The sequence below is a fragment of the Leptodactylus fuscus genome, chromosome 1 (assembly GCF_031893055.1).
Source record: "Leptodactylus fuscus isolate aLepFus1 chromosome 1, aLepFus1.hap2, whole genome shotgun sequence".
Taxonomy (NCBI): domain Eukaryota; kingdom Metazoa; phylum Chordata; class Amphibia; order Anura; family Leptodactylidae; genus Leptodactylus; species Leptodactylus fuscus.
In genome coordinates, this window is record NC_134265.1 from 204,954,836 (window position 1) to 204,980,608 (window position 25,773).

At 42.4% G+C, this 25,773-nt stretch overlaps 1 protein-coding gene across 1 annotated transcript; it reads left to right on the forward strand.

Annotated features, from left to right (window-relative positions):
- The first annotated feature begins 8,362 nt into the window (after nt 1-8,362).
- On the forward strand, nt 8,363-13,256 carry LOC142189621 (growth arrest and DNA damage-inducible protein GADD45 beta-like). Its single transcript, XM_075262227.1, has 4 exons — nt 8,363-8,526; nt 9,731-9,832; nt 10,770-10,986; nt 13,114-13,256. The coding sequence occupies exons 1-4, from the start codon at nt 8,363-8,365 to the stop codon at nt 13,225-13,227; spliced, it is 597 nt and encodes a 198-aa protein (XP_075118328.1). The 3' UTR covers nt 13,228-13,256.
- The last annotated feature ends 12,517 nt before the right edge of the window (nt 13,257-25,773 follow it).

A 25,773-nucleotide genomic window follows, 5' to 3' on the forward strand; every position in this document is an offset into this window, starting at 1 on the left:
TGTCTAACAACTCCTCCCCCTAAGCTCAGCTCCTCCTCCCTTACTACCTCACTGTTGCTAGGCAGACAAAGCAGAATAAGTAAGCAGAACAGAACATACAGAACTTACTTATAACAACATCACATCTCTCCCCTTCTTATAAAAATAAAATAAAATAAAATAAAATGCAAACATTATAAGTGGACAATAAATAAAAGGTCCGAACTGAAAAGAAAATTTTACTGCAGAACATAGTCCCTGAGGTGCGTTGGTGGCCTTCGACTTATCCTTGTCGGGTAGCGTTGAGACATCTCGTTATCAGAAACAGTCTGTGAATTTTCGGAGGTATCTCTTGTTGGTGTTGCTGAACCAGTTGTACCTGGTGAAATTTCCTCATCATCTGTCTCCTCTGCACTTGCTCCTGGGTTGTAGTCACAAAGCTTTTTAAAATGGGAGACATTTCGTGTCACTTGATGACCCTGGCGTTGAGCAGTAACCATGGTACCTTTGACATGTGTGACTTGAAAGGGTTCTGGATGATAAGGGGATGAGAACTTGTCACTGGGTCTCAGCCTTTTAACAAGGACCCAGTCTCCCACATCCAGCTGTTTGAAGCGACAACTTCTCTTATCTGCATATCTTTTCATCCTGCCTTTGGCAAGGGAATCATTGAGGACCAATGGAGTCTGGACGTGAACTACTGGGATGTTTGGAAGCTTAATGCGCAAAGGCCTGCCGAAAAGCGCAGTCACTGGCGGAGTTCCTGTAGCAGAGTGTGGGGTGGCTCTGTACTGTCTAAGGAATCTGTATAATTCTTGCTGCAAATCCTTGTGTTCCATGGTAGCAATCCGAAGAGTTTTATTGATTGATTGCATGAAGCGCTCCACTTCACCATTGGCTTGAGGCCAGTAAGGAGTTATTTTCCTGTGGTTAAAACCAAGATAAGTTGCAAAAGACTGAAAATCTGCACTATTGAAAGGTGGCCCATTGTCAGTCTTCACTGTTTCAGGTATGCCATATGCAGAAAAGATTTTGTCCAGTTTTGGTATGACAGCTCTTGCAGAGGTGGTGGAAACGGGTTCAATGACTGGAAACCTAGAAAAATCATCTATGACAACCAGTAAATAGGAATGATCTGGCAAAGTGCAGAAATCAACACTCACAGCAGTCCATGGATTGTCTGGCAGAGGTGTCATTTGTACTGGTGCTCGGCTATGGTCCACCGTAGTTGCTTGGCAAGGTATACATGTGGCAATAAGTGCCTCCACTTGTTTATCTAGTCCAGGAAACCATACTTTCTCCCTAAGTAATTGCTTTGTTTTAACTATACCTTGATGGGCTTCATGGGCCAGATCGATCACTCTACTCTGAAGTTTCTGAGGAATGACCAGGCGGTTGTCACGTAGTAGTATGTTTGAGTCAGATACAGAAAGAGAGTGTCTTGCATTAAAGAAGGCCTGTAAATATGCTGTTTGGCCCTGCGGTTGAAGACGAGTCTCAGCTAGAAAAGAGTTCCAGTTCTTAGACCGAACAGTGTCAATTACCAACTGAAGTTGGGGATCAGAATCCACCGCATGTTTAATTTCTTCGAGGGTCATTGCTCTTGGCACAGAGTGTGTAACAATGAAATTTACATGCTCCTCAGCTAAGACAGTGGCAGGCAAGTCATCTTTGGTAGACTGTGGTGAAGGGTGTCTTGAAAAATAGTCTGCAGGGTTCCCAGCTCCTGCCTCATATCTCAAGTGAAAGCGATAGTTCTGCAGGCGGAGTAGCCAGCGTTCAAGTCGTGGGGGTGGCTTTGATGAATCTTTATTGAAGATTGGAATGAGTGGTTTATGATCACTGACCACTGTGAATGGACGACCAAAGAGGTAAAGATGAAAATGAAGGCATCCCCATACAACTGCGAGAGCTTCCCTCTCAGTTTGAGAATAGCGCTGTTCCGTTTCTGTTAAAGCCTTGCTTGCATAGGAGACTGTAGAGATACTGCCAGTTTTAGACACCTGAGTTAAAATTGCACCAAGGCCTACAGGACTGGCATCCACAATGAGCTCAGTAGACTTTAGTGGGTCAAAATAGGCCATGGCTGGTGCTAGGATTGCAGTCTTGTAAACAGTTTTCTGTAGCAGTGAAATACCTTTAGCTGATTATTCTTAATCCTCGTCGCCAATTGTAGTGTTGTAGTGAGGATGGAGGTCTTCTGGAATAAGTCCACTATGAGATGGTTACTCTTGTAGATCAGAACACTTTATTCCATGCTTCCATCATGGCTCCCTGTCTAACAACTCCTCCCCCTAAGCTCAGCTCCTCCTCCCTTACTACCTCACTGTTGCTAGGCAGACAAAGCAGAATAAGTAAGCAGAACAGAACATACAGAACTTACTTATAACAACATCACATAGGGTAGTTAATATTTATCACTCTATGCATTTGCACTTATATAATCTTAGTGTTTGTCCTCTTACTAGGGCTCTAATGCGTTCTGATGCCCTTAGTTGTGAAGATTCAAATGGATGATAGGATAAACTTGGGCTCACTCACTTACTTCTTCACATTTGTGAAGAGCAAGGATTTTTCTTTTTTTGTTTGTTCACATTATCATTTATACTTACCTCCTGATGCTCCCTAGACAATAGATGGGTGTGTCATGTGTATGGTCTGCCTATCCTCTCTCCACCTTTCATTCAGGAGAATGTAATTAACTGCAGGCTATTCATCAGGTCTGCATCCAGCAGTGAAGTATACACACCAGGTGTCAGTTTTGTGAGTGTTTTAAGGCTGACGGCCACAAGAAAATGGCCGCTTACAATACTGTGTAAGTGGCCATTTTTCTAGTGGCCGCGGGCACGTGCAGTCGGCTGTGCCCTGGGCCAGAGGCCTAGAAGTTTGAAGCCAACCCCTGGAAGAAGACGCGGTGAAGAGGACGTTCCAGAAGAAGATGGAGGTGTTGCTGGAGAGTTCTCTTGCAGTATTGGGGACGCCCCCAGTGCTATTTAAGCGCTGGGGCCCACCCCCAGTGCTGCAAGAGAACTCATTTGCATACCGGCGGAAAACAGGATTTTAACCGAATGGTGGGGAGGAGAAGACATCTAAAGGTAGGAGACGAATAGCCTTTCTTAACACTATTCTGACGTGTTAGGGAGAAAAAAAAAATTTAATGGTAGAATCGCTTTAACCTCTCTCCTTCTTTTATCCAGGAGAGTGAAATTACCTGCAGGCTATTCATCAGGTTGGCAGCCAGCAATGCAGTATACACACAAAGATCTTTTGTAGTGTTAATTGGTGAATGTTTCACACCTACTTTGTGATGCATTAACTCCTTGCATATTTAATTTTTGCATATATTCTCTCCCTCATTTGCATCTAAAAGAGGGTGTTTAACCAAGTTGCTTTGTCGGCTCTGGCAGGGATCCAAGAGGATTTCCCCACCCAGCGCTGCCCTGGATAAGCCTGTGGGAGGCCCCGCCCACTCCACGAGTCACCAATGACTGGTAAGCCAACTGAGAGGAAAGGAGACGGGATTCCCATGCACACACGGGCGCTCAATATCCAGCTAGCTTATGTAGCCAGCCGGCTTGCAGACTCCTAGTATTTGAACAGATATTATATTTGGGCACATGTTTTGCTTTGCCATTTCTTTACCTACATTGCATGGTTATGACACCCTGAATTATCATCACGCTTCATATACTCTATTTTTGTGAGACTTTATTTTACTTTTTATCATTAAAAGCTAAGTTTTATAGTCACACCCCCTCAGTGACCTTCTTGACACCTGCTGTACATACAGGGCGGATATAGAGACTTTAAATATGTCACCCACTCAGGAACTGAGCAGGTGCTGCCAGATCTCTACTGTTTTATACAGAACTAACGTCAAAACGTAAAACATGTTATCCTGGCACAGGAATAATATTGTGGCACATCTTTAGCATTACGAAAGGCCATGCACCAAAGATTCACCACATTTAAAACCCATCCACTCCAGAAGAATGGTGTAGATGAGCTAGTAAATGTCCCCCAATACTATAGTGATTGCTACAGCGTAAACAAAAATGGTGAAATTTTATTTTGTCCACTAAAAGTTTGGATTCTGAATATATTTAGATGTGCCATTTTATAAAAGCCATGGCCCTTGAAAAGACCACTTCTACTTTTGCCATGATCTGCAATTGGCAAATCATCCTGTGAGGGGCTCTCCGTGGTTGACACCTCTTTTAAAATTTTATCTGTTTTTTATGAGGTCTCCTTTCATGTCAAAGTTGATACTGACAACCTTGAATCTATCCAATGGTCTTTGTTACATCATGGTTGTTCCACAACTGGTTCACTATAGTCTATCTTTAATACTATAGGACAAAATGAGTATCCAGGACCCCAAACATAGTTTTCACAAATAACTTTTAACTCCTTAGTCTAAACAAACTCAATGAATATGCACAGAATGGGAGTTCTGGCGTGACCTCCCTCTGTGAGCCTTTCAGACACACCCATGTAAAATTTGACTGTATTTCTAATAAGTTACTACACAAAATTCCCACCTATTTGGTGCAATGGTGTATTATTGGAGATAGGGTGATGCTATATAGACATTTTTAATTTATTAGAGGACAGGCATTTTTTATATGTAAACATATGGTGCTACATGACAAAGATAGATATGCACAAAATGATACTGATAGTATTTACATGACGTATGTATCCACTATAGAGAGGTGTGGTGTCAACCATATACAAAACCCTTGCATCATCTTGATAATGGCCTCAGGAAATGGCTATTTATTTTTTTATTTTATTATCATGATACTTGCAATATTTAGCAATAGAGCTGGCGGCTTTCCCATAGATATAATTGTAACAAATAGAGCTGGCGGCTTTCCCATAGATATAATTGTAACAAATAGAGCTGGCGGCTTTCCCATAGATATAATTGTAACAGAAAGTCCGCGGAGGAAAACTCTGCGAACTTTCTGTTGAAAGCGCTGCGGAAAGAACCGCAGTGCATTCACGCAGTGGTTCTTCCCACAGTGCGTTCACGCAGCGGTTCTTCCCACAGTGTGATCACGCAGCGATCCTTCCCGCAGCGCTTTAATGCCGCAGATACGGCCCGTGGGGCCTTAGCTCCCAGTTCAGCTCCTTGCTTTGTTGCGGAGCTCCGGCTAGTGGCTGTGTAGACGCGATGTGATGACGTCACATTGCACCTACAACTGTGTTAGTGAGAATGCAGAGAGAGTGGTGGGGGAGCGTTGGAAGGTGAGTATAAGTGGGGGTTTTTTTGTGTTGAGGGGGAACATTGAGGGGGAACATAATGAAGGGGGCCCTTGAAACTGGGGGCAGATGAAGGTGGGAGAACGGCATGACACTGGGGCAGAAGATGGAAACCCGAAAACGGAAATCAGATGCTGGTGTGAACCCAGTGTAACTGGTTCTGTAACTTTCCGATATAATGGAGGAGTTTCACACTACCAGCATACAAAATGTGCACAGTGTGTGTCCAGTTACATAAGTGGTCTGGATGTTGTATAAACAACCTATGACTGACCATGAAGTGAGCAAGTAATACAATACCAGTAATTTAAAGGTTGCAGATAGTATGCAACAAGAAGCATGCATAATGTGATGAATGTGAATAGTGGGATGGCAGAATACACAGCTAGCACATTTAGCACATTGGTTAGTCATTTACAAAGCAAACAATAGGACAAGACCTGCCGCTATTTCTAAATTTGCTGCTATGAAAAACATTTGTGGTTACCCCCTCATCCCAATTAAATCAATCATTAAAAGTGTCCCATGGATCATATCTATATTGGTAGCTTATGTAAATTGAAGACTTTTCCTAAATATATTGCTTTAGAAATGCTGCTTTGGTTTCCTGCTGTGATATTTACATATCGTTAACATATCCATAGACCTATCTTTATTTATATGCTTATTTAGCTGAGCCTCTCTTTTCTACACACATTTTGTGTTACCTGGGTGTTATTTTTTTTACCATTTATTCCACTAAATAACTTTTCAAATATACTATTTATGAATATGTAACTTTATTAATAAATTTATATATTTTTCTATATTTATTTGGCATTTATTTATTGTATAATACCAATCATTTTTAGGTCTGTCAGTATATACCACTCTTATGGCACACTTTAGCCCTATGACTTGCCAGGGAGTCTCAGATGCTAATTCTCTCTTATGCTAGACTTATACTAGCGTTCCACTCGGGTCCACTGCAGACTATAAGGGCTAGTTCACACGGGGACATGGACGCTGATTTTGACAGCTGATTTCGCGGCCAAATCAGCCTCCATAAAATGGAGCCCTATGTGAATTGCTAGCTTTTTTTTTCTGCTAGCTTTTTTTATTGCTAGCTTTTTTTGCTAGCAGAAAAAGAAGCGACATGACCTTTCTTCAGGCGTTTTCCGCCTGAAAAAATGAATTGGAGTCTATTGGGCGCTGAAAAAACAGCTAGCGGTTTTTGGTCGCTTTTTTTTGCAGCTGTTTTGGCAAAAACAGCGACTGAAACAGCTAGCTGTTTTTTATCACACTTTTGGAAGTGACATCCCAGAGGAGTGGCCATGGGTGTTGGCTGCTTCCTGCAGCCATTTTGTGACAGTACTCATCACAGCACAGCACATCTGGATACAGCAGCATTCATTGGGCTCCCTTCTCTCCAGGAAATTTTATTTTTTGATATCAAAGATAGCAGCTTGCTATGAAGTAGCAGTGAGCTCTGCTCAGTTGGAGATGTGTGCTAAAATGGCGCCTACAGACAAAAAGGGGTTGGTTTTGGCCATGCCCAGTGGGCTGGCTAGTTAAAAAATGGGCTGGGGAAAAAAAAAGCTTAAAAAAAACAGCGACCGAAAAAGCGTCAAAAACAGCGTCAAAAACAGCGTCCAATGCAAAAAACAGCGTCCAAAAAAAGCGAGGCTTAAAAATCAGTGACAAAATCAGCTAGCTTTTTTCACGTGTGAACTTAGCCTAATGGGGTCTGCTAGAGTGAAAAGTCCATTTTTCAGCAGGAAGACACAGTTGTGAACCTAGCCTTACATTCATATACCCTGACTGACACCTTTGGGTTCACTGTGGCTGGAATTCATGTAATGGGGTTCTGTAGTCAGCCAGTCACGGCTCTTCTCCACCTGTCCCCGTGTAGTGAGCGGCGTGTGGGCGTGCAGTCACTGACTGGAAGAGCCAAGATCGAGGACTAGCCACGCCCCTTTCCTGAAGCTCACATGTAACGAGCGGCCGATCTCTACACCATACCTGTGACTGCAACGACGAAAGGTAAGTTCTGCTCTTTGTATTCTGGAGACTATTCGTGTGCGGGTATGGACAGTATTGTAGTATTAAATGCATACAGTATAGTAGTATTGCACGTCTCAGTATATATTACTTGTGGCATGTATTACACATACGGTATAGTGCTGTATTTCAGTATGTATAACACATACAGTCTAGTACCTGATGTATGTAGTACATATTACACACAGTATAATGGGTCATGTATGCAGTGTTACATAAAGCTCTCATCTACTGTCCCTATATGTTACATACAGTATATAGGGCTACATGTTATACAGCATCATGTGTGTACATCATCTATGTGATCTATCTTTCTGCTTCCTTTCCAACTCTTCTCCTGGTTACTGTATAGTTGTATTATACCTGTGGTTTTACACACAGTTCAGGTGATTTATTGAGTAAAATGTGCCAGAAATATATTGCACCAAAAAGACTGTCCAGCATACGGTGTGCCATATTTATCAAGAGTTCTGGGAACTTTTTAGACACACTTATGACTTGACTGAAAAGGTGGGGGGAGGGTACAGCTTCAGGGAAATGTGGTGTAGCCTATCTTTGCATCTCTTGCACTACAGACCCGGAATACAGCTAAAAATTCATTTTTTGTCTTATCATATTACATCCATAGGGAAAATGCTTGGGTTTCCGCAGGTAAAATTGACATGCTGTTTTTCAAAATAGTATGTGTTTTTTAAAAATGCAGTTTTTCCGCAGCTTTTTTTTTCCTACCCCGCCATGGGGTTAGCCAATATCTCATTCAATTTGCTGTTACTGTAAAAAGTATGTTTTTGCAACTTGAGACCTTAGGCTTAAGCATTTTAAGACATGGAAGGAGGTGGAAACTTAAAGGGGCTGTCCAGGCCTAAACTTTATTTTTTAATTAGACTGGGGGAGGTGAAGAAAAAAAAAACATGCTTACCTGTGCTAGGTGCTCTGATGTCTCCCAGAGTGGTCTGGTCATGCAGCTCCATTGTTGTCTTTGGGCCACATGTGACCACTGAGGCCAGTCAGCATCCTTAGTGGAAGGAACTCTGGACATCACAGCCGGTGAGGAATTCCACTGCAATGGGGCAAAATGGCTCGGATTCAGGCACTACTTTGTGCGGAATTCACGCGGAGTCCGCGCAAATTCCGTGCTGGACTGCTGCCAGAATCAGCGTGGTTAAAAAGCCTCCCCATAGAACTCTATGGAGAAGCTTTTAACCACGCGGATTCTGGTGGCAATCCTGCACAAAATTCGCAAGGAGTCGCGCCAGAACAGCAGAGCAGTAGGACTACTTTGGGTTTTTTGGCTTTACCTGCCCCAGCTTAATTGAAAAAATCTTTTGGCCTGGGTAACCTCTTTAAACTAGACACTCTGAGAACAGATGTATCCAGTGGCGTAACTAGGACCGGCGGGGCCCGTGGTAAACTTTTGACATGGGCCCCCGACTGACGCCCGCTGAAGACCCCGACCTACCCCTCCCCCCGCATTCCTGCGCGCTCTCTTATGCCCCATAGTGGTCCCTGTACACAGTATTATGTCCCATAGTGGCCCCTGCATACAGTATTATATCCCATAGTGGTCCCTGCACACAGTATTATGTGTTTTCAGACCCCAGAGTATAATAATCGGAGACCCAGGGGCGATAAAAATATAAAAAACACTGTTACTTACCTATCTCCAGCTCCCCTGCAGTCCTCGGTGGCATCGGCCTTCTTTAATGACGTCCGGGACGTCACATGACCCGGGACATCACATGACATGTCATGTGACATCAGGGATTGTCCAGAAGTAGGCCCGAACCTGCCCGGAGCGTGGAAAGGTAAGTAAAATGTTTTTTTATGTTCTCTTACCTTTCCTGGATCCCCGATCATTATACTCTGGGGTCTGAAAATGTCTGTTGGGCCCGTGGCGTCACTTACTGATCCCGACCACTGCCAGGATCGGTAAGTAAATAGGGCCCGTTATCGGCTGGAGTAACTCCAACTGGTAAAGGGGGAAAAAAATCACAGCGGTAGCGGCTGTCACCAGGCCCCTAATGTCCTGGGCCCTGTGGCAGCCGCTATCCCCGCTACCCCGGTAGTTACGCCACTGGATGTATCAAATAGCATCAGACACTTGCCATTTAAAATTGTCTAGTCTGAATTTGCATTGTCTAGCTTTTACAGTATTAGTAAATCTGGCAGTGTCTGGGAAGTCTATACAACTGAATGAAGTGCTTGTTGAGCATGCACACTGCTGCTTCATTTCCATGGGGTACTCAGTAATACTTATAGGCCCATTCTCATGTTCACTGGGGGTGCCAACAGTGGGACGCCCATGATCAGACATTTATTCCTCATCCTGTGTATTAATGGAAAAACGTCTATGTTTTATACATATAATATTACTCTTGATACTTGATGATTGTCTATGTGTACTATATTTTCCTTAAACAATGTGTCCATTATGTTTGTGTAGGATGCATCCCGTGGCCACAGCTCTAGAGGAAGTCCTTGTTGCTGCCCATGAACAAGATTTACTGACCATTGGTGTATACGAATCAGCAAAGCTGATGGACAGGTAGGTCTAAAGTAGTTGCACTCCATTCCCAGTGGAACTCTAAATCATGCCCCTCTGGCTGACACTGCCCTTCTGACTTTACAGAGCTTAAATATCAGGAGCCAACCCCTACTGCACTTGTTGCTCTGGAATAGCGGAGACTAGCGAAAATTCCATCTGGGCTGGAATCAGTGAAACAGTACTATGATGCTAAGAACCTGAGCTGGTGGAGATGGTGAAAGGTCTCTTTTAACAGACTCCTAAGGTTACAATTCAAGCCGGTCTTGTATGCAAATATATAAGGTTTACACAAGTAAAGTATATACCACATTAGGCTATTTTTACATCTGTGTCGAAGTCCATTCAGTGCAGAGTCTGTCTGAAATTGCAAACTAGAAAGTCCTGCATTTTTCCGATGATATCGGGAAGAGACTAAGCCTGAACAGACTCCATTATTGTCAGTGGGGTCCCTTGGGATCCATTGTTGCCCATTACACAAATCTATTTCATAGTTTTAATCCATTGTTGTGGTCCTACAATGGATCCAAAGAACAGATGAAGCACATCCTTAACAATATTGCACACGAATATTCATAACACTTCTGTCTTATCATTTGTAAAAAAAAATTAAAAAATAATTAAATGTATCATGGTTTTTAGAGCTCATGAATACTAAAATGAGATTTTTGATATCTCCCTACTGTGTCACTGTTTAGTTGTTTATGTAATGCTGTGTTGTCCATAGGATATTATTTCTTGTATGTAGGTCTGCCAGTTATGACCCACTATGGACAACACATCACTACAACAGGCCCTGGATGGGGACTGGGGCATGTGTAATTAACACTAGGTTCACACTAGTGTTCAAGTCCGCATGGAAATATTAGATTACACAATGCCCACATTCTGTAATGGTATGTATGGCCTTTTAAATAATGTTTTTTTGTTTATTTAACAGAGATTCTGACAGTGTGCTGCTGTGTCTTCTAGCAGCAGATCCTGAACATGAAAACGATGCTGCATTAAGCATATACTTTACACTTATACAATCCTTTTGCTGTGACAATGACATCAATATTTTGAGAGTGTCTGGTCTTCCTCGCCTGTCAGAGATTATTACTAGTCAAAGTGAAGCAATCCCTGAGCCACTGGATCTGCACTGCATCTTAGTATCGGTAAGTGTCCTTGCTATGTATCAAAGTTTTTGAAACAAATGAAAACAGATTTGCTGTTTCAGCTGAAATAGTCCATTTATATTGATTTGTTATCTATGGGTCCAATTTTATGTTCTCAGTTAGGTACTGAAATAATAAACAGTATGTGAAGACAGAGAGAGACAGAGAAACAATCTGACTCTGTATATAACTTGTATGTGACACCAAGAGGGGGGTGGCAGGGACTCTTCTGTCCCTATTAACCCTTCTCCTGCCAATCAGAGAGCATACTATACATTTGTCTCTGATTGTCACATACAGGTATAATGTAATTCCCCCCAGAGCTTTACTAGAGGGGTATTCTTATGTTATACCTCCTGAACACAACCAGGAAGGTTATTGACGCTGTGACCCAAAAGACCCAGACGTTTACCATTGTCCAGGTCGCAGCGCCAAACAAAAAGTCGCACCAAACACTTACACAACATATACACAAAGTCGCAAATAAAGTTTACATTTCACCCAATCCCTGTCCTGTCTATACCTGAGCTTTCTACAGTAAAATACGTCTCTAGTGATATCTGTTACACGCTAAAATAATAGTAATAACGATTATCACTAGAGATGAACGTATAGATTGATAAAATTTTTATAGGGGGATGGATAATAATATTATGTAAAGTCCTATTTAATCTGCATGCACAAAATGGGATGGTGCATTTCTGCGATTTTGGCGTTTCTTTAACACCCGCCCCTGTAAGTATATACATGTGTGGTATGTATGAACTCCTCACATATTGCAGTATTTTAGAAAGTACATTATGTTTGCAGAAAGGGATTGCTTGAGCCGCACTTTAGTGGCAAATTTGAATTTTTGTGCAATTTTTTCTAGTAGTCTCTGTTTGCCGCAAAGTTGAATGAGGGTGGTTGTATATACGAACTATTAAATTGTGTTTTTATATACGGAATGCTGTGTACTCTGAAAAAAGTTAGATTTTGGTATCACAGTCAGGTAGGTGCAGTATAGCTTTTTTGACATATTAGTGAATAACAGCTAAATCCTGCTTGTCTTCTGTATTAGTGTTTTTGGGAGTCCGAGCTCTTGTTGTAGTTGATTTTTGCGGTACATATAGTATATATACACATTGTATACACCTTAAGCTATTATTTTAAATGTATTTTGTATATGAGTCTGAGATTGAACATGAGTTTTAGGTGCAAATATATGTTTTAGCGTATTTTATCAAAAAATAATTTCTGTTGGTCGCAAAGTTGCATGAAGGTGGATGTGGCTATCGATGACCCATTAAGACATTTGTAATCTTCAGGTTGTCTAATTTCAAAATATATATACGGTTTAGGGGTTCACTTTTCATGGTGTGTAATCCCTACATTTTATAGGATGATACTTTTTTAATATTTCCAGCTTCAAAGCAGATTTTTGTTCCTTCCAGTTCTAGCGATTTTCTGAAGACACGTGCATGCGGGTGCAGGCTATAGTGATATGCATGAACTCTGCACTCTTATTTTTAGGAGGTTTGGTGCATTTCATTTTTTGTTTGGTTTCCGCTTTTAACAACTAATATACATTTATTTGCATATTTTCATAAAACATTCACTTTAAATCAAAATTGCATGAAGGTTCCTGTTCGTATACAGTACCAAGTGACATTCTGACAATGCTGCAGGTTCAACAGCACATAGAAAAGAGTAGACTGAACCTCTGGACTAACAAGATGGTAACTTTATCCCCCCCCAAAAAAAATAAATAAATAAATAAAAAATAAAAAATTTGGGTGCATTGCATGAAGCTGTACACTCTCTTATGAGGTTTTACCTCTATGCATTTCCAGCGTTAGGAACTAAAAACCAAGTCCACAAGAGGAGCTACTGTGCGGTATCACTGCTGCCTCCCACCTACTGATCCCACTTGCTTTAGCTCATGATGAACTAATTTTCACCTGGAATGTAAACTAAATGAGTGCAATCACTATGAACTTCAGACTAGTGATAGGTAGTTCATAATGAGATGATGTTCGAGTTTTTCCCTAATATATTCTTTGAAGACCTTGTCCACCCTATTGGCAAATGACGTGTATGTCTAGAGGTTTCTTTCTGTGACTAATTGTTCTTATTTCTTAAATACAGAATCCACACAACAATCCCTGGAAGTGCTCAAGTTTGGAAGAGGTTATCAATTACTGCGCTGAATGTAAATCCAGGAACCAGTGGGTACCCTTCCTGTCACTAATGGACAGATGATTTTGCTGGACTCTGGACTGATTTTGTGATCTTTCAGCAGTGTGAAGGCAAATGAATGTGTGCAGTGATTATCTGTGCCATTCTCAGTGTTATTGTGTTTTGGATAATGGTAAAACACAAGACCACAGCTGAAGACATATTGCTTTTCTTGTATTGTGATGTAAGCATGCATCTGTAAGATGCATAGTACATTTTATAGCCCAACTGGACCAAAGAATTACATTTTATAAATTCCAGTTTTTATCTGTCAAAATTGCAAGTTTATTGCAAGTTATCAGGTGTTTGCCAGTACCTTGATCATGGAAGTATTCCTAAGATCTCCTTATTTTACCTCTGAATGCTGTTCACCTTTATGCTCGGGCCTTATCTGATTGGTCATCACCTCATCTGCACATTGGTTCCAAAATTTGTAGTTTACATATTCCAAAAATATATACAAACATTGCATATGAAGAGATACTATATAGATGAGCCTTCCAGAAATGTTACAGTATGACCACATGAAAACCCCGAACTTTGAACAATGTCAATGCAAAAACTGGATATTCTGTCTTATCATGTTTCTAATAAATCTTTGCAAGTATACATTTTATCCATCCGTTGTATTTTCTCATTTCTTTGCATCTTTACCATGTATGTAACCTGCAGAGAAACATTACTAGGAAATGATTAGGCCAAAAATTGAAGGGGAAGTTTTTCATATTGTACAACTACAAGGTCTAGTGAAAAATATGTAACACTGCTTCAAAATTGTTTCCATACTTATCAAGGATCGCTTGGTTATAATGTTCTGTCACTCGGTTCTGTACATTCAGGTGCTCAGAAAAGGCATCCCACCGCCATAGCAAAATAGAAAAGAAGTTCTGGCACTCTTAATCATTTGAATACAAATAAAGCACAATTCCTCACAAATAATTAAGAATGCCAGAAATTATTTTCTATTATACTTATCAAGGAGATACAAAAGAGTTTCTTCTGCTGCCCTTTCAGGCAGAATTCTTCACTTTCAGAGATTTCCAATACACAATCCTGTTCAGATCAGCTGCTGTTTCTAGATGGTGCTTTGTTATGTAACCTCACTACGCTGAAGAACACAAGAATATAATATACATAGCTTTCTTGAGGTGGCCAGGACAAGATCATGGCTAGGAGAACAAACTATCATCCTCTACCTGTTGGAATAATTCAGTAGTTATCGGTCCAACATCTTTTTTGTGTGAGGACCATATACTGTGTTGGGGCAAGAAAATAAAATGAAAATGACATAACACAAACAAAGATTGACTGGTTGCCCTACAACTGCTTCACTAACATTAGAGTGTTGTCACCACCACTTCCAGTCGAGTCGAACACTCAATATTTTTTTTGAGTTGCGGTCAGTTTTTATAGCTTATCATGTGAAGCTAGTATGAACTCTTTTTTTTTTTTTTTTTTTTTTGGGGGGGGCACCTTTTTTATAGTGTCTCTAGCAAATACTAAATATTAAAGGGGTTTCCAGACTTAATAATGACCTATACTATGAATAGGTCCTTAAGTGGAAAACTTCAGGGGTCACCCGGGACCCCATTGATCAACTGTTTGAAGAGATTGCAACATTTGAGTCAGTGCTGCAGCCTTTTTTCTACTTCATAAGCATAGTGTCATATATTTGTATAGTGACTGTGCTTGGTTAAGTAGGCCATGTGACTGAGCGTGATGTCATCTGGTTTGAGAAGGGACTACTGCCTCTTTAAACATATCATGTGCAGGGTCTTGGTTGTCAGACTCCCACTTATTGACCTGCTCCAAGAATAGGTGATGCAATTCCTCTACCTGGCTGGACTGAGATAAAAAATTAGCCATGGTACACAAACACTGCCAACCCACATACTACTGCAAAGTACTCATATTATCATAGGTGCACCAAACAAGACAGTGAAGCTTAAAATATCTCCCCAGAAGCAGCAAACAAATACCCTAAAGCAGCATAACGTGCCTCCTCAGATGTTCCAAATACCACAGTGCCACAAAAATGTCACCTTAACAGCACCAAATACCACAGTGCAGGACACTCACAGACCAGCTCAATAAGCTACCTCAATAGTACAATAGTACTAAATACTAGAGTGCAACTTAAAATGTCTCCTTACAAAAACTAAATCCATCCCCAGAAGCACTAAATGAACAATAGTACAGCTTGAAATACTTTACAGGTACTAAACAAACCCTATGGTGCAGCTCAACTGGCCCCCTTTCTACCCTTATGTCCATCACATGACCATGGTCAGTTTTATCCACTACTAGCAGGAAGAGTAACAATATGGAATAGATAATTTTTTGAAGTTATGCACCAAAGTAAATCAAAATGGAAATTGAAAAGTGCACTTAAAATTTAACTTTTATTATTTAAATTAAAAGCCAAAATAACCACATGATAAAATGGTCAACTAGAAGTAGGGCTAATGGGATCTGTGTGTGACTACTATCCAAGCTACTCCAATACACCAATTTTGTGTCCTCAATTGAGTTCTCAATTCACTAGAGTAGGTCCCCCATAGAGTACAACTCCAATAATTCTTTCCTCAAGAGAGTCTCTAAATAAGTAACCCCCAAACTGAATCATTAGATTACCCACACATTCATAGATGTAGCATTCCTATACTGGATCCACAGCTGCCGAATCCAGCACTAAAATAGTTAAACCAGAGATGGTGATTTACTGGTTAACCTCACACACACACATCCACCTAAATGTATAAACTAGCATACATGGCCATTTGATGGAAATTGTCTGACGCGTTTCACCGGTTCTTGCCGGTTCTTCAGAGGCTAGATATTCCCTATTTGACCTAAAATGGTGTTACCCAGCTGCTGGGTCAACACCGCAAAGCAGGTACGCTCCTAGTACATTCGAGTGCCCGGCCGGCTGTGATGTATAGCTGCGGTCATGTGGTTATTTTGGCTTTTAATTTAAATAATAAAAGTTAAATTTTAAGTGCACTACTAGCAGGAAGACCCGACTTCGCAGGGGTGTATTTAATTTTTTGTCTGTATAGTGGCCCATTAGAATTGCTCAGTTTTTCACTGGTGTATTTTGTATGTTTGTGTGTGTGGCCATAAGCATCATGTGATCATGTGTATCTCAGTTTGAATATCAGTGGAATCGTGCGATCAGTTGTACCTGAACTAAAGCTGTGTGAAAGTGAACTTGTGTAACAGTGTTATCAACAGCGCCCTGCCCCTTTAAAGCTGATCTACACCAGTGAAGAAAAATGGCTGGGTTGTTATGGAAACCTAGAGTAAAGCTCTGATAAGTGTTGGTGTATGTTGATCTGTGTATCTAATCACCTGATGTGTGATAGTATGTGCTGAGCTGTGTATCTAATCCTTTGATGTGTGATACTGTGTGCTGAGCTGTGTATATAATCATCTGACGTGTGATACTGTTTGCTCAGCTGTGTATCTAATCCTCTGATGTGTGATACTGTCTGCTGAGCTATGTATCCAATCTATAGCTCCCAATCGTCCCGCATCCAGTGGGACAGTCTGGATTTTAGACTGCTGTCCCGCAGAGCTTACTGCATGTCCCGCTATGCCCCTGAAGTGTTTTGCTTATTAACAAACTTTCCCCCGATCACCCACTGCTCTTATAATAGTTAAAAGGTTCTAACTGGGATAAGAGCGGGTGGTGATGGGGAAAAGATTGACTACTGTACTCAGAAGGACCTGTCTGATATCAGACAGTCATGTGACTAGGTAGGCGTTTCTTTGTATCACTTGCAATGCAGGAAGAGATGGAGAGATGTGTGGTCTAAGGTACTGAGGAGGGGGGTACAGAGGGGACTGTACGTTGGGGAGAAATGTGGGATTCAGGGTGGACTGTGTGTGTGGGAAGATGTGGGATGCAGGGTGGACTGTGTGTGTGTGGGGAGATGTGGGGTGTAGGGTGGACTGTGTGTGGGGAAGAAATATGGGATGCAGGGTGGACTGTGTATGGGGGAGAAATGTGGGATGCAGGGTGTACTGTGTGTGGGGAGAAATGTGGGATGCAGGGTGGACTGTGTGTGTGGGGGGGAAATGTAAGATGCAGGGTGGACTGTGTGTGTGGGAGAAATGTGGGATGCAGTGTGTACTGTGTGTGTGGGAGATGTGAGGTGCAGGGTGGACTGTGTGTGATGGTTGATGTGGGGTGTAAGGTACTGTGGGGGGAGAGATGTGTGGTGCAGGGTGGACTGTGAGGGGAGAAAAATGTGATGTGCAGGGTGTACTGTATGTGAGGGAGAGATGTGAAGTTCAGGGTGTACTGTGGGGTGCAGGGTGTGCTGTTGGGGGATGTGGGGTGCATAGTTGACTGTGGGTGGGGGGGAGAGATGAGGGTTGAAGGGTGTACTATAGAGGGAGAGGTGTTGGGTGCATGGGTGTACTGTGGAGGGTGAAATGTGGATGTACTGTGAGGGGAGAGATGTGGTGTGCAGAGTATACCCAAAAAGAAATGGATGGAATGGGTGGAGACAATTTATAAGTGGGTGTAATAAAATTTACCACAGCCTGCCCACATTTTGTCCCTCTTTCTTTCCTTTAAAAGTTGGGAGGTATGCTAATCCTCTGATGTTTAATACTGAATGCTAAAGCTTTGTATCTAATCTCCTGATATGTGATGGTGTATGCTGAGCAATTTAACTAATCCTATGATATGTGATACTGTGTGCTGAGCTGTGTATCTAATCCTTCGATGTGTAATATTGTGTGCTGAGCTGTGTATCTAATCCTTTAATTTGTTATATTGTGTGCTGAGGTGGGTATCTAATCATCGGATGTGTGATACTGTGTACAGAGCTGTGTATCTAATCCTCTTATGTGTGATATTGTGTTCTGAGCTGTGTATCTATTTCTCCGGCGTACGACACTGTGTACTGAGCTGTGTATCTAATCCTCTGGCATGTGATAATGTGTGCTGAGCTGAGTATCCAATCTTCCGGTGTGTGTGATATTGTGTGCTGAGCTGTGTATCTAATCTTTTGGTGTGTGATACTGTGTGTTGAGCTATGTATCTAATCTTCTGATGTGTAATACCGTGTGCTGAGCTGTGTATGTAATCCTCCGGCATGTGTCACTGTGTGCTTAGCTGTACATCTAATCCCCCCGATATGTGAGAACGTGTGCTGAGCTGTGTATCTAATCTTCTGCCGAGTGATGCTGTGTGCTGAGCTGGATACGTAATGCTTCTACATGTTATAATGTGTTCTGAGCTGTGTATATAATCTTCCGGAGTGTGATACTGTGTGCTAAGCTGTGAATGTAATCTTCTACTGTGTGACACTCTGTACTGAGCTGTGTATCTAATTCTCTGGCATGTAATACTGTGTGCTGAGCTGTGTATCCAATCCTCCGGCAGGTGATACTGTGTGCTGAGCTTTGTATCTAATCCTCCTGCATGTGATACTGTGTGCTGTGTATCCAATCCTCTGGCATGTGATTTCATGTGCTAAACTACATATCTAATCCATCGATATGTGATACTGTGTGCTGAGCTGTGTATCTAATCCTACAGCGTGTGATACTGTGTGCTGAGCTGAATATCTAATCCTCTGATGCATCATATTGTGTACTGAGCTGTGTATCTAATCCTCCAGTGTGTGACTCTGTAAGCTGAGCTGCGAATCTAATCCTGTCATGTGATAATGTGTGCTGAGCTGTGAATCTAATCTTTCAGCGTGTGATACTGTTTGCTGAGCTGTGTATCTAATCTTCCGACGAGTAATAGTATGTACTGCCCTGTGTATCTAATTCACCAGCATGTGACACTGTGTACTGAGCTGTTGTATTTAATCCTCCAACGTGTGATAATGTGTGCTGAGCTATGTATCTAATCTGTTAATGTGTAATACTGTGTGCTGAGCTGTGTATCTAATCCTTTAATGTGGTATATTGCGTGCTCAGCTGGGTATCTAATAAACAGATGTGTGATACTGTGTACAGAGCTGTGAATCTAATCCTCTTATGTGTGATATTGTGTGCTGAGGTGTGTATCTGTTTCTCCAGCGTATGACACTGTGTGCTGAGTTATGCATCTAATCCTCCGGCATATGATAATGTGTGCTGAGCTGTGTATCTAATCCTCTTATGTGCGATATTGTGTGCTGAGCTGTGTATCTAATCTTTTGGTGTGTGATACTGTGTGCTGAGCTGTGTATCTAATCTTTTGGTGTGTGATACCATGTGCTGAGCTGTGTATCTAATCCTCTTATGTATGATAGTCTGTAATGAACTGTATATGTAATCCTCTGATGTGTGATACTGTGTGCTGAGCTGTGTATCTAATCCTCTGATTTTTGACAATGTGTGCTGAGCTATGTATGTAATCCTCTGGCATGTGATAATGTGTGCTGAGCTGTGCATCTAATCCTCCTGTGTGTTAAATTATGTGCTGAGGTGAGTATCTAATCTTTGGATGTGTGATACTGTGTACAGAGCTGTGTACCTAATCCTCTTATGTGTGATATAGTGTGCTGAGCTGTGTTTTTATTTCTCTGGCATATGACACTGTGTGCTGTGTATCTAATCTTTTGGTGTGTGATACTGTGTGCTAAGCTGAGTAATCCATTTAATACTTTAATACTGAGTACTGAGCTGTGTATCTAATACTTTGATGTGTTAAATTGTGTGCTGAGCTGTGTATCTAATCCTCTTATGTGTGATATTGTGTGCTGAGCTGTGTATCTAATCCTCCATCATGTGATACTGTGTGCTGAACTGTGTATCTAATCCATTTATGTTTAATACTGAGTGCTGGGCTGTGTATCTAATCCTTTGATGTGTTAAATTGTGTGCTTATGATCGGATGTGTGCAGGGCTGTGTATCTATTCCTCTTATGTGTGATACAGTGCTGAGATGTGTTTTTATTTCTTTGGCATAAGACACTGTGTGCTGAGCTGTACATCTAATCCTCTGGCATGTGATGATATGTGCTGAGCTGTGTATCTAATCTTCTAATGTATGATATTGTGTGCTGAGCTATGTATCTAATCTTTTGGTGTGTGATACTGTGTGCTAAGCTGAGTATCTAATCCTCTTATGTGTGATATTGTGTGCTAAGCTGTGTATCTAATCCTCCATTGTGTGATGCTGTGTGCTTAGCTATGTATCTAATCTATTTATGTTTAATTTTGAGTGCTGAGCTGTGTATCTAATCTTTTGATGTGTTAAATTGTGTGCTGAGCTGACTATCTTATCATCGGATGTGTGATACTGTGTGCAGGGCTGTGTATCAAATCCTCTTATGTGGGATATTGTGAGCTGAGCTGTGCAGCTAATCCTTCAACATGAAATAATGTGTACTGAGCTGTGTATCTAATCCTCAGGCATGTGATATTGTGGGCTGAGCTTGGTATGTAATGCTCTGACATGTAATAATGTGTGCTGAGTTGTATATCTAATGCTCCGGCGTGTGACACTGTGTGCTGAGCTGTGTCTCCAATCCTACAGCATGTGATACTATGTGCTGAGCTGTGTATCTCATTCTCGGGCGTGTGATACTGTATTTACTGAGCTGTGTATCTAATCCTTTGACATGTGATACTGTATGCTGAGTTGTGTTGTTAATCCTCTGGTGTGTGATACTGTGTGAGGATCTGCATATCCAATCCTCTGACATGTGATACTGTGTGCTGAGCTGTCTCTATAATGCTCCAGCATGTGATACTGTGTGCTGAGCTGTGTATTTAATCCTCCAGCTTGTTATGCTGTGCGCTGTGCTGTGTATCCAATCCTACGGTGTGTGGTACTGTGTGCTGAGATGTGTATCTAATCCTGCAGCGTGTGATACTATGTACTGAGTTGAATATCTAATCCTCCGGCATGTGATACTGCATGCTGTGCTGTGTGTCTAATCATTTGATGTGTAATACTGTGTGCTAAGATGTGTATCCAATCCTCCAGTGTGTGATAATGTGTGCTGAGCTGGGTACATAATGGTCTGACATGTTCTAACGTGTAATGAGCTGTGTATCTAATCCTCTGGCATACGATAATGTGTGCTGAGCTGTGTATCTAATCTTCCCCTCTGTAGCGCTATGCTAGTATGTATGAAGCCCAATGTCTGTCAATTACCTTAATATTAACGGGGGTCTTAAGAGTTCTCTTGGGAATGCCATTCTGCTGGGCAAATTCAGCTGAAATGAAATTCCCCATGGTCCAAGAGTCTATAAATGCTCTAGTATTGACCCAACCATTTCCCAGCTTAAGGGCTACTGGCAAACGGACACAAGCACGGGTCTTTAGTGTACTAAGTAGCCCACACCCGATGGATACTTGGCTAGCCCTTTTTTCTGGTGGGCTCGAACATTGAGGGGCAATATGTCCTGGCCTGATACAACAGTAACAGATCACTCCCCTAGTGTTCCTACTCCTGTTGCCACCAGAAGGGGAAGCACGGGAAGTGTCCATAGATTCTGTGGATTACTCAATAGGCAAGGCAGCGGATGATTTAAAGACCCCCCTCTGTGACATGAGGTTATGCTTGAGCCCCTGCTCCACTCTCCTATCTGACAACTGTGTATCTACACGATTTGCCGAATTAATAAGGGCAGGGAGGGAGGTAGAGGGTTCCCGGCCTGCTAGTTCGCCCTTTATATGTGAGGACAAACTCTCCCAAAAAATTGCCACCAGTACCCTGTCTGGCCAATCCAGCTCCGATGCTAAGGTCCGAAACTCAATAGCAAAGTCCGCTACCGAGCTCTGGCCTTGCCGTAAGCACAGGAGTGGGAGGCGTAGGTGGACTGGGGCACATGAAACACCAGACACCAATATTCGACTCAGGAGGGTCACCAAGTCCACTATGACACCTCAGCAAATGACAACACCTCTGGAATGCAACTGGGACAGCAGAGAAAGCATGCCTGGGGGCATCTAACATGCCCAAGTCACTGTATGACGCCACTAATAATGCGGGAGCTTACTTTTCCCCATAGGAATGCATTGACCAGCGTTAATTGGCCCAATGCCATACGGTGTACAGCAGTGATTTTCAACCTTTTTTGAGCCGCGGCACACTTTTTACACTTAAAAAATCCCGGGGCACACCACCAACCAAAATGGCACAAAATGACACTAAAACAGTACATATTATGCATATAGTTAATAATATAGATTCTAAATGTATTTATACTCACTCAGTGTGAAACCTGGGCCTGTTTCGATGAACACAAAAGGGATATCCTGGCAGGAATGGTGGAAAGACACACACGAAGCTCTTCCTCAACAGTTCTCAGTCTCTCCCTGTTTTTAGTTTTTATCACAGTCAAGCTTGAGAAGCCCAGCTCACATAGATATGTGGTTGAAAATGGGAACAATGTCAAAATAGCTTTGTTGGCCAGAATAGGGAACTCCTTGGCAACAGATAACCAAAAACTGTCCAAAGGAAGATCAGCAAACTTTAGCTTTAAACCGCGATCTTGCTTCAGTTCAAACACTACTTTAAAAAAATCATTCTTGAAATAAAACTCCCCAGAGAACCCTCCTTAATCCTTTTATTATATAAAAAAAAGCAATAATCTTCTATCCGAAGTAGTCCGGTCTTCTTTATTTCAACCTGTAAAGTAAAATAAATTAAGTAAAGACACTTTCACTTGCTGACACTATTAAGGGGTCTCAGGCTCTTGATCTCCCCAGCCTGTACTGAGACCCCCTAATAAAAACAGCTGAAAATTCCATACCCCCTCTCTTCCTCCCTGAATCTCTCCCACTCCCCCTCTTTGTCCCGGGTCCCCACTCCCTCTCCCCCCTGAAGAATACTCACCAGTGGCCCGGAGCGCGGTCCTGTACTTCTTGCTTGCTTGCAGGAAGCGGGACTGGAGTCAGGACACTGCGCGCCGCTGCGGCTGGACGACGCGTGTGACGTCACACAGGAGCGCGGCGTCACCTATTCCGAGTGAGTCACGCGAGTGGGGTGGGTGGGTGAGCACGGCAGCCAGGCATCAGCACAGAACGCTGCACCTGTGTTCTGTGCTGGGGCGGGCAAGTGCCGGGGGGCCCCCAGAGGCTCTGTGGCATTCTTGGCAGTTACACCAAGGTTTTCTGCAGGGACACAGGGGGCACCATAGTTTGGGGAACTTTCCCCGCGGCACACTGGTTGAAAATCACTGGTGTACAGCATTCGGCCATTCAACGCTGGTTCTGCCGGAGGTCGTCCGATCTCAGATGTGGTCCTCTTTAAAGAGGACCTTTCATGGGTTTGGGCACAGGCAGTTTAATATACCGCTGGAAAGCCGATAGTGTGCTGAATTCAGCCCACTGACGGCTTTCACGATCTGTGCCCTGGGTGAAGAGCTATCGGCGCCGGTGTAAGTCCGGGCCAGCAGGTAACAAGGATCTGCGACTAGGAGACAGACGCACACTAGTTGGTATATAACAAAGTTTACTTATGGGAAATGGAAATGAAATAACAAGGGAAACAACTAAGTTACATACAATAGTATAAGAACAACACACGATATAAACTGGCCCTATCTGTTCCTGAAATATTTGTACGGTACCGGGTTTATACAGTCTCTTAGCTCTCTGTGGTGCTACCTCGGTGCAGGCCTGGGTCCAGGAACTCAGCAGACTCTGTCTTGCTTCTGTCTTGGGTGAAGGTCTAAGCACAGTCTAAGGGCTCATTCACACTACGTAAACGTCAGCTTATTCTGAACGTAAAACACGTTCAGAATCAGCGGCATATAAAGCAGTTCCCATTCATTTCTATGGGAGATGGCATACAAGCGCTTCCCATAGAAATGAATGGGCTGCTTTTTTCACTACGAGCACTCCCATTGAAGTGAATGGAAAGTGCCCGTGTGTACAGCTAGCTCTGCTTATGCCGAGCCGTACACGCGGGCATTTTCCATTCACTTCAATGGGAGTGCTCGTAGTGAAAAAAGCAGCCCATTCATTTCTATGGGGAGCGCTCGTATGCCGGCTCACATAGAAATGAATGGAACTGCTTTATACGCGCTGATTCTGAACGTGTTTTACGTTCAGAATAAGCTGGCGTTTACGTAGTGTGAATGAGCCCTAAGGCACACTCTGTAACACGCACAGCAATCCAGAATGATGGTAAAGCAACTTCAGAAAACAGTTTATGCACACTTTTGGTTGAGCTTCAGCCATACATAGAAAGTCTCTCAACCTGGCTTTAGTCTCTAGAACAATCTCAGCAACACTGCTGCTTTCTCCTGTCAGTCTCTGCAGTGCTTCAGGCCTTCAACTGTGCCCTAAATCAGCAATGGCCTCTAACAGGTCATCACAGCACAGAATCTGGGCCCAAACTGGCTGCTCTGAGCTTCCTGCTCCACATCACTTCCTTTGGACTGCACCATTAAGCAGGAAGAGCCAGGGAGATTATTGTCTCTCACATTAGGCTATAATTCTTCACACCAGTAGGTGGCAGCAGAACAACACTGTTAAGACAATAGGGGCTACTGACTGCTACACCAGTACCATAGCTCTTCACAGTCAGAAAGGCGTTCCTGACAGTCTTTCAGGTACATCCTTCGTCACAGCAGCGCCTATCGCACTGTACTGTGTGAGTGGGGAGGAACGCCCCCTCCCCTCTATGGATGAGTACTGTGAGAAGAGGGAGGGGACATTCCTCCCCGGTCACACAGTACAGCGCTATAGGCACTGCTGTGAAGAAGGACAGTACAGTACCGGCACCGATAGCTCTTCACCCGGGGCACAGATCGTGAAAGCCGACAGTGGGCTGAATTCAGCGCACTGTTGGCTATCCAGCGGTATATAAAACTGCCTGTGCCCAAACCCATGAAAGGTCCTCTTTAACCACTTCAGTACCGGGCCAATTTGTGGTCCAGGACAGACACATTTTAGGTTTATTTTGTATGTGTGGTTTTGAGGTCTGTAAAATTTTTCTCTTATGTCTCAGTCAACTCATTTTTGTGTCTTTTTTCGGGGACACATAGGGCTTTATTTTTATGTTATCTTTATTTTCGAATGTGTTTTAATTTTTTTATATCTGGGAAAATATAAACAAAATAGAAGGGAAATTGTGTCTTGTTTTCAATTTATTATTATTATTATTATTATTATTTTTTAATAACACAAAGTGTCACTGAAAAACTTTATAATATAGTTTTTCCTCTCCGTTACAGTAATTTTTATTTTGTATGGTGTCGTCGGGGGTGGGGCTATAACCTTTAATAACGGCGTGTTATTAGCATATTATTTATTTATTTTTTTATTATTATTTTATTTACATTTTTTTAAAACTTTTTTATTATATTTTTATTTTATTTTTTTTCCAGATTGTGTCCCCATAAGGTGATAAGAGACCTTTGGGGACATCTGATCACTTATTTTTTTGTACTTGAGGCTGATTTCTCCTATACATTTAACCCCAGTTGCAGGAGAAATATAGCCTCCTGTACACTGTATACACAGCTTACTGAGCTGATCTGGGGTCCTGTAGGACCCAGCCGCTTTTGCAAGACTCTGCTCCCGGCGGATCACGTGACCGCCGGGTCATAGGGAATCTCAATTATGGCAGCGTCCATAGCTGTGTATACAGCGCTCAT

What these genes read in the sequence shown, in the direction of transcription:
- LOC142189621 (XM_075262227.1), top strand. Translation starts at nt 8,363, where the DNA reads ATGGCTCGGATTCAGGCACTACTTTGTGCGGAATTCACGCGGAGTCCG. An exon ending in GGCAATCCTGCACAAAATTC is followed by an intron (nt 8,527 to 9,730) that starts GCAAGGAGTCGC and finishes ATGTTTGTGTAG; the next exon opens with GATGCATCCCGTGGCCACAG. An exon ending in TGCACTGCATCTTAGTATCG is followed by an intron (nt 10,987 to 13,113) that starts GTAAGTGTCCTT and finishes TCTTAAATACAG; the next exon opens with AATCCACACAACAATCCCTG.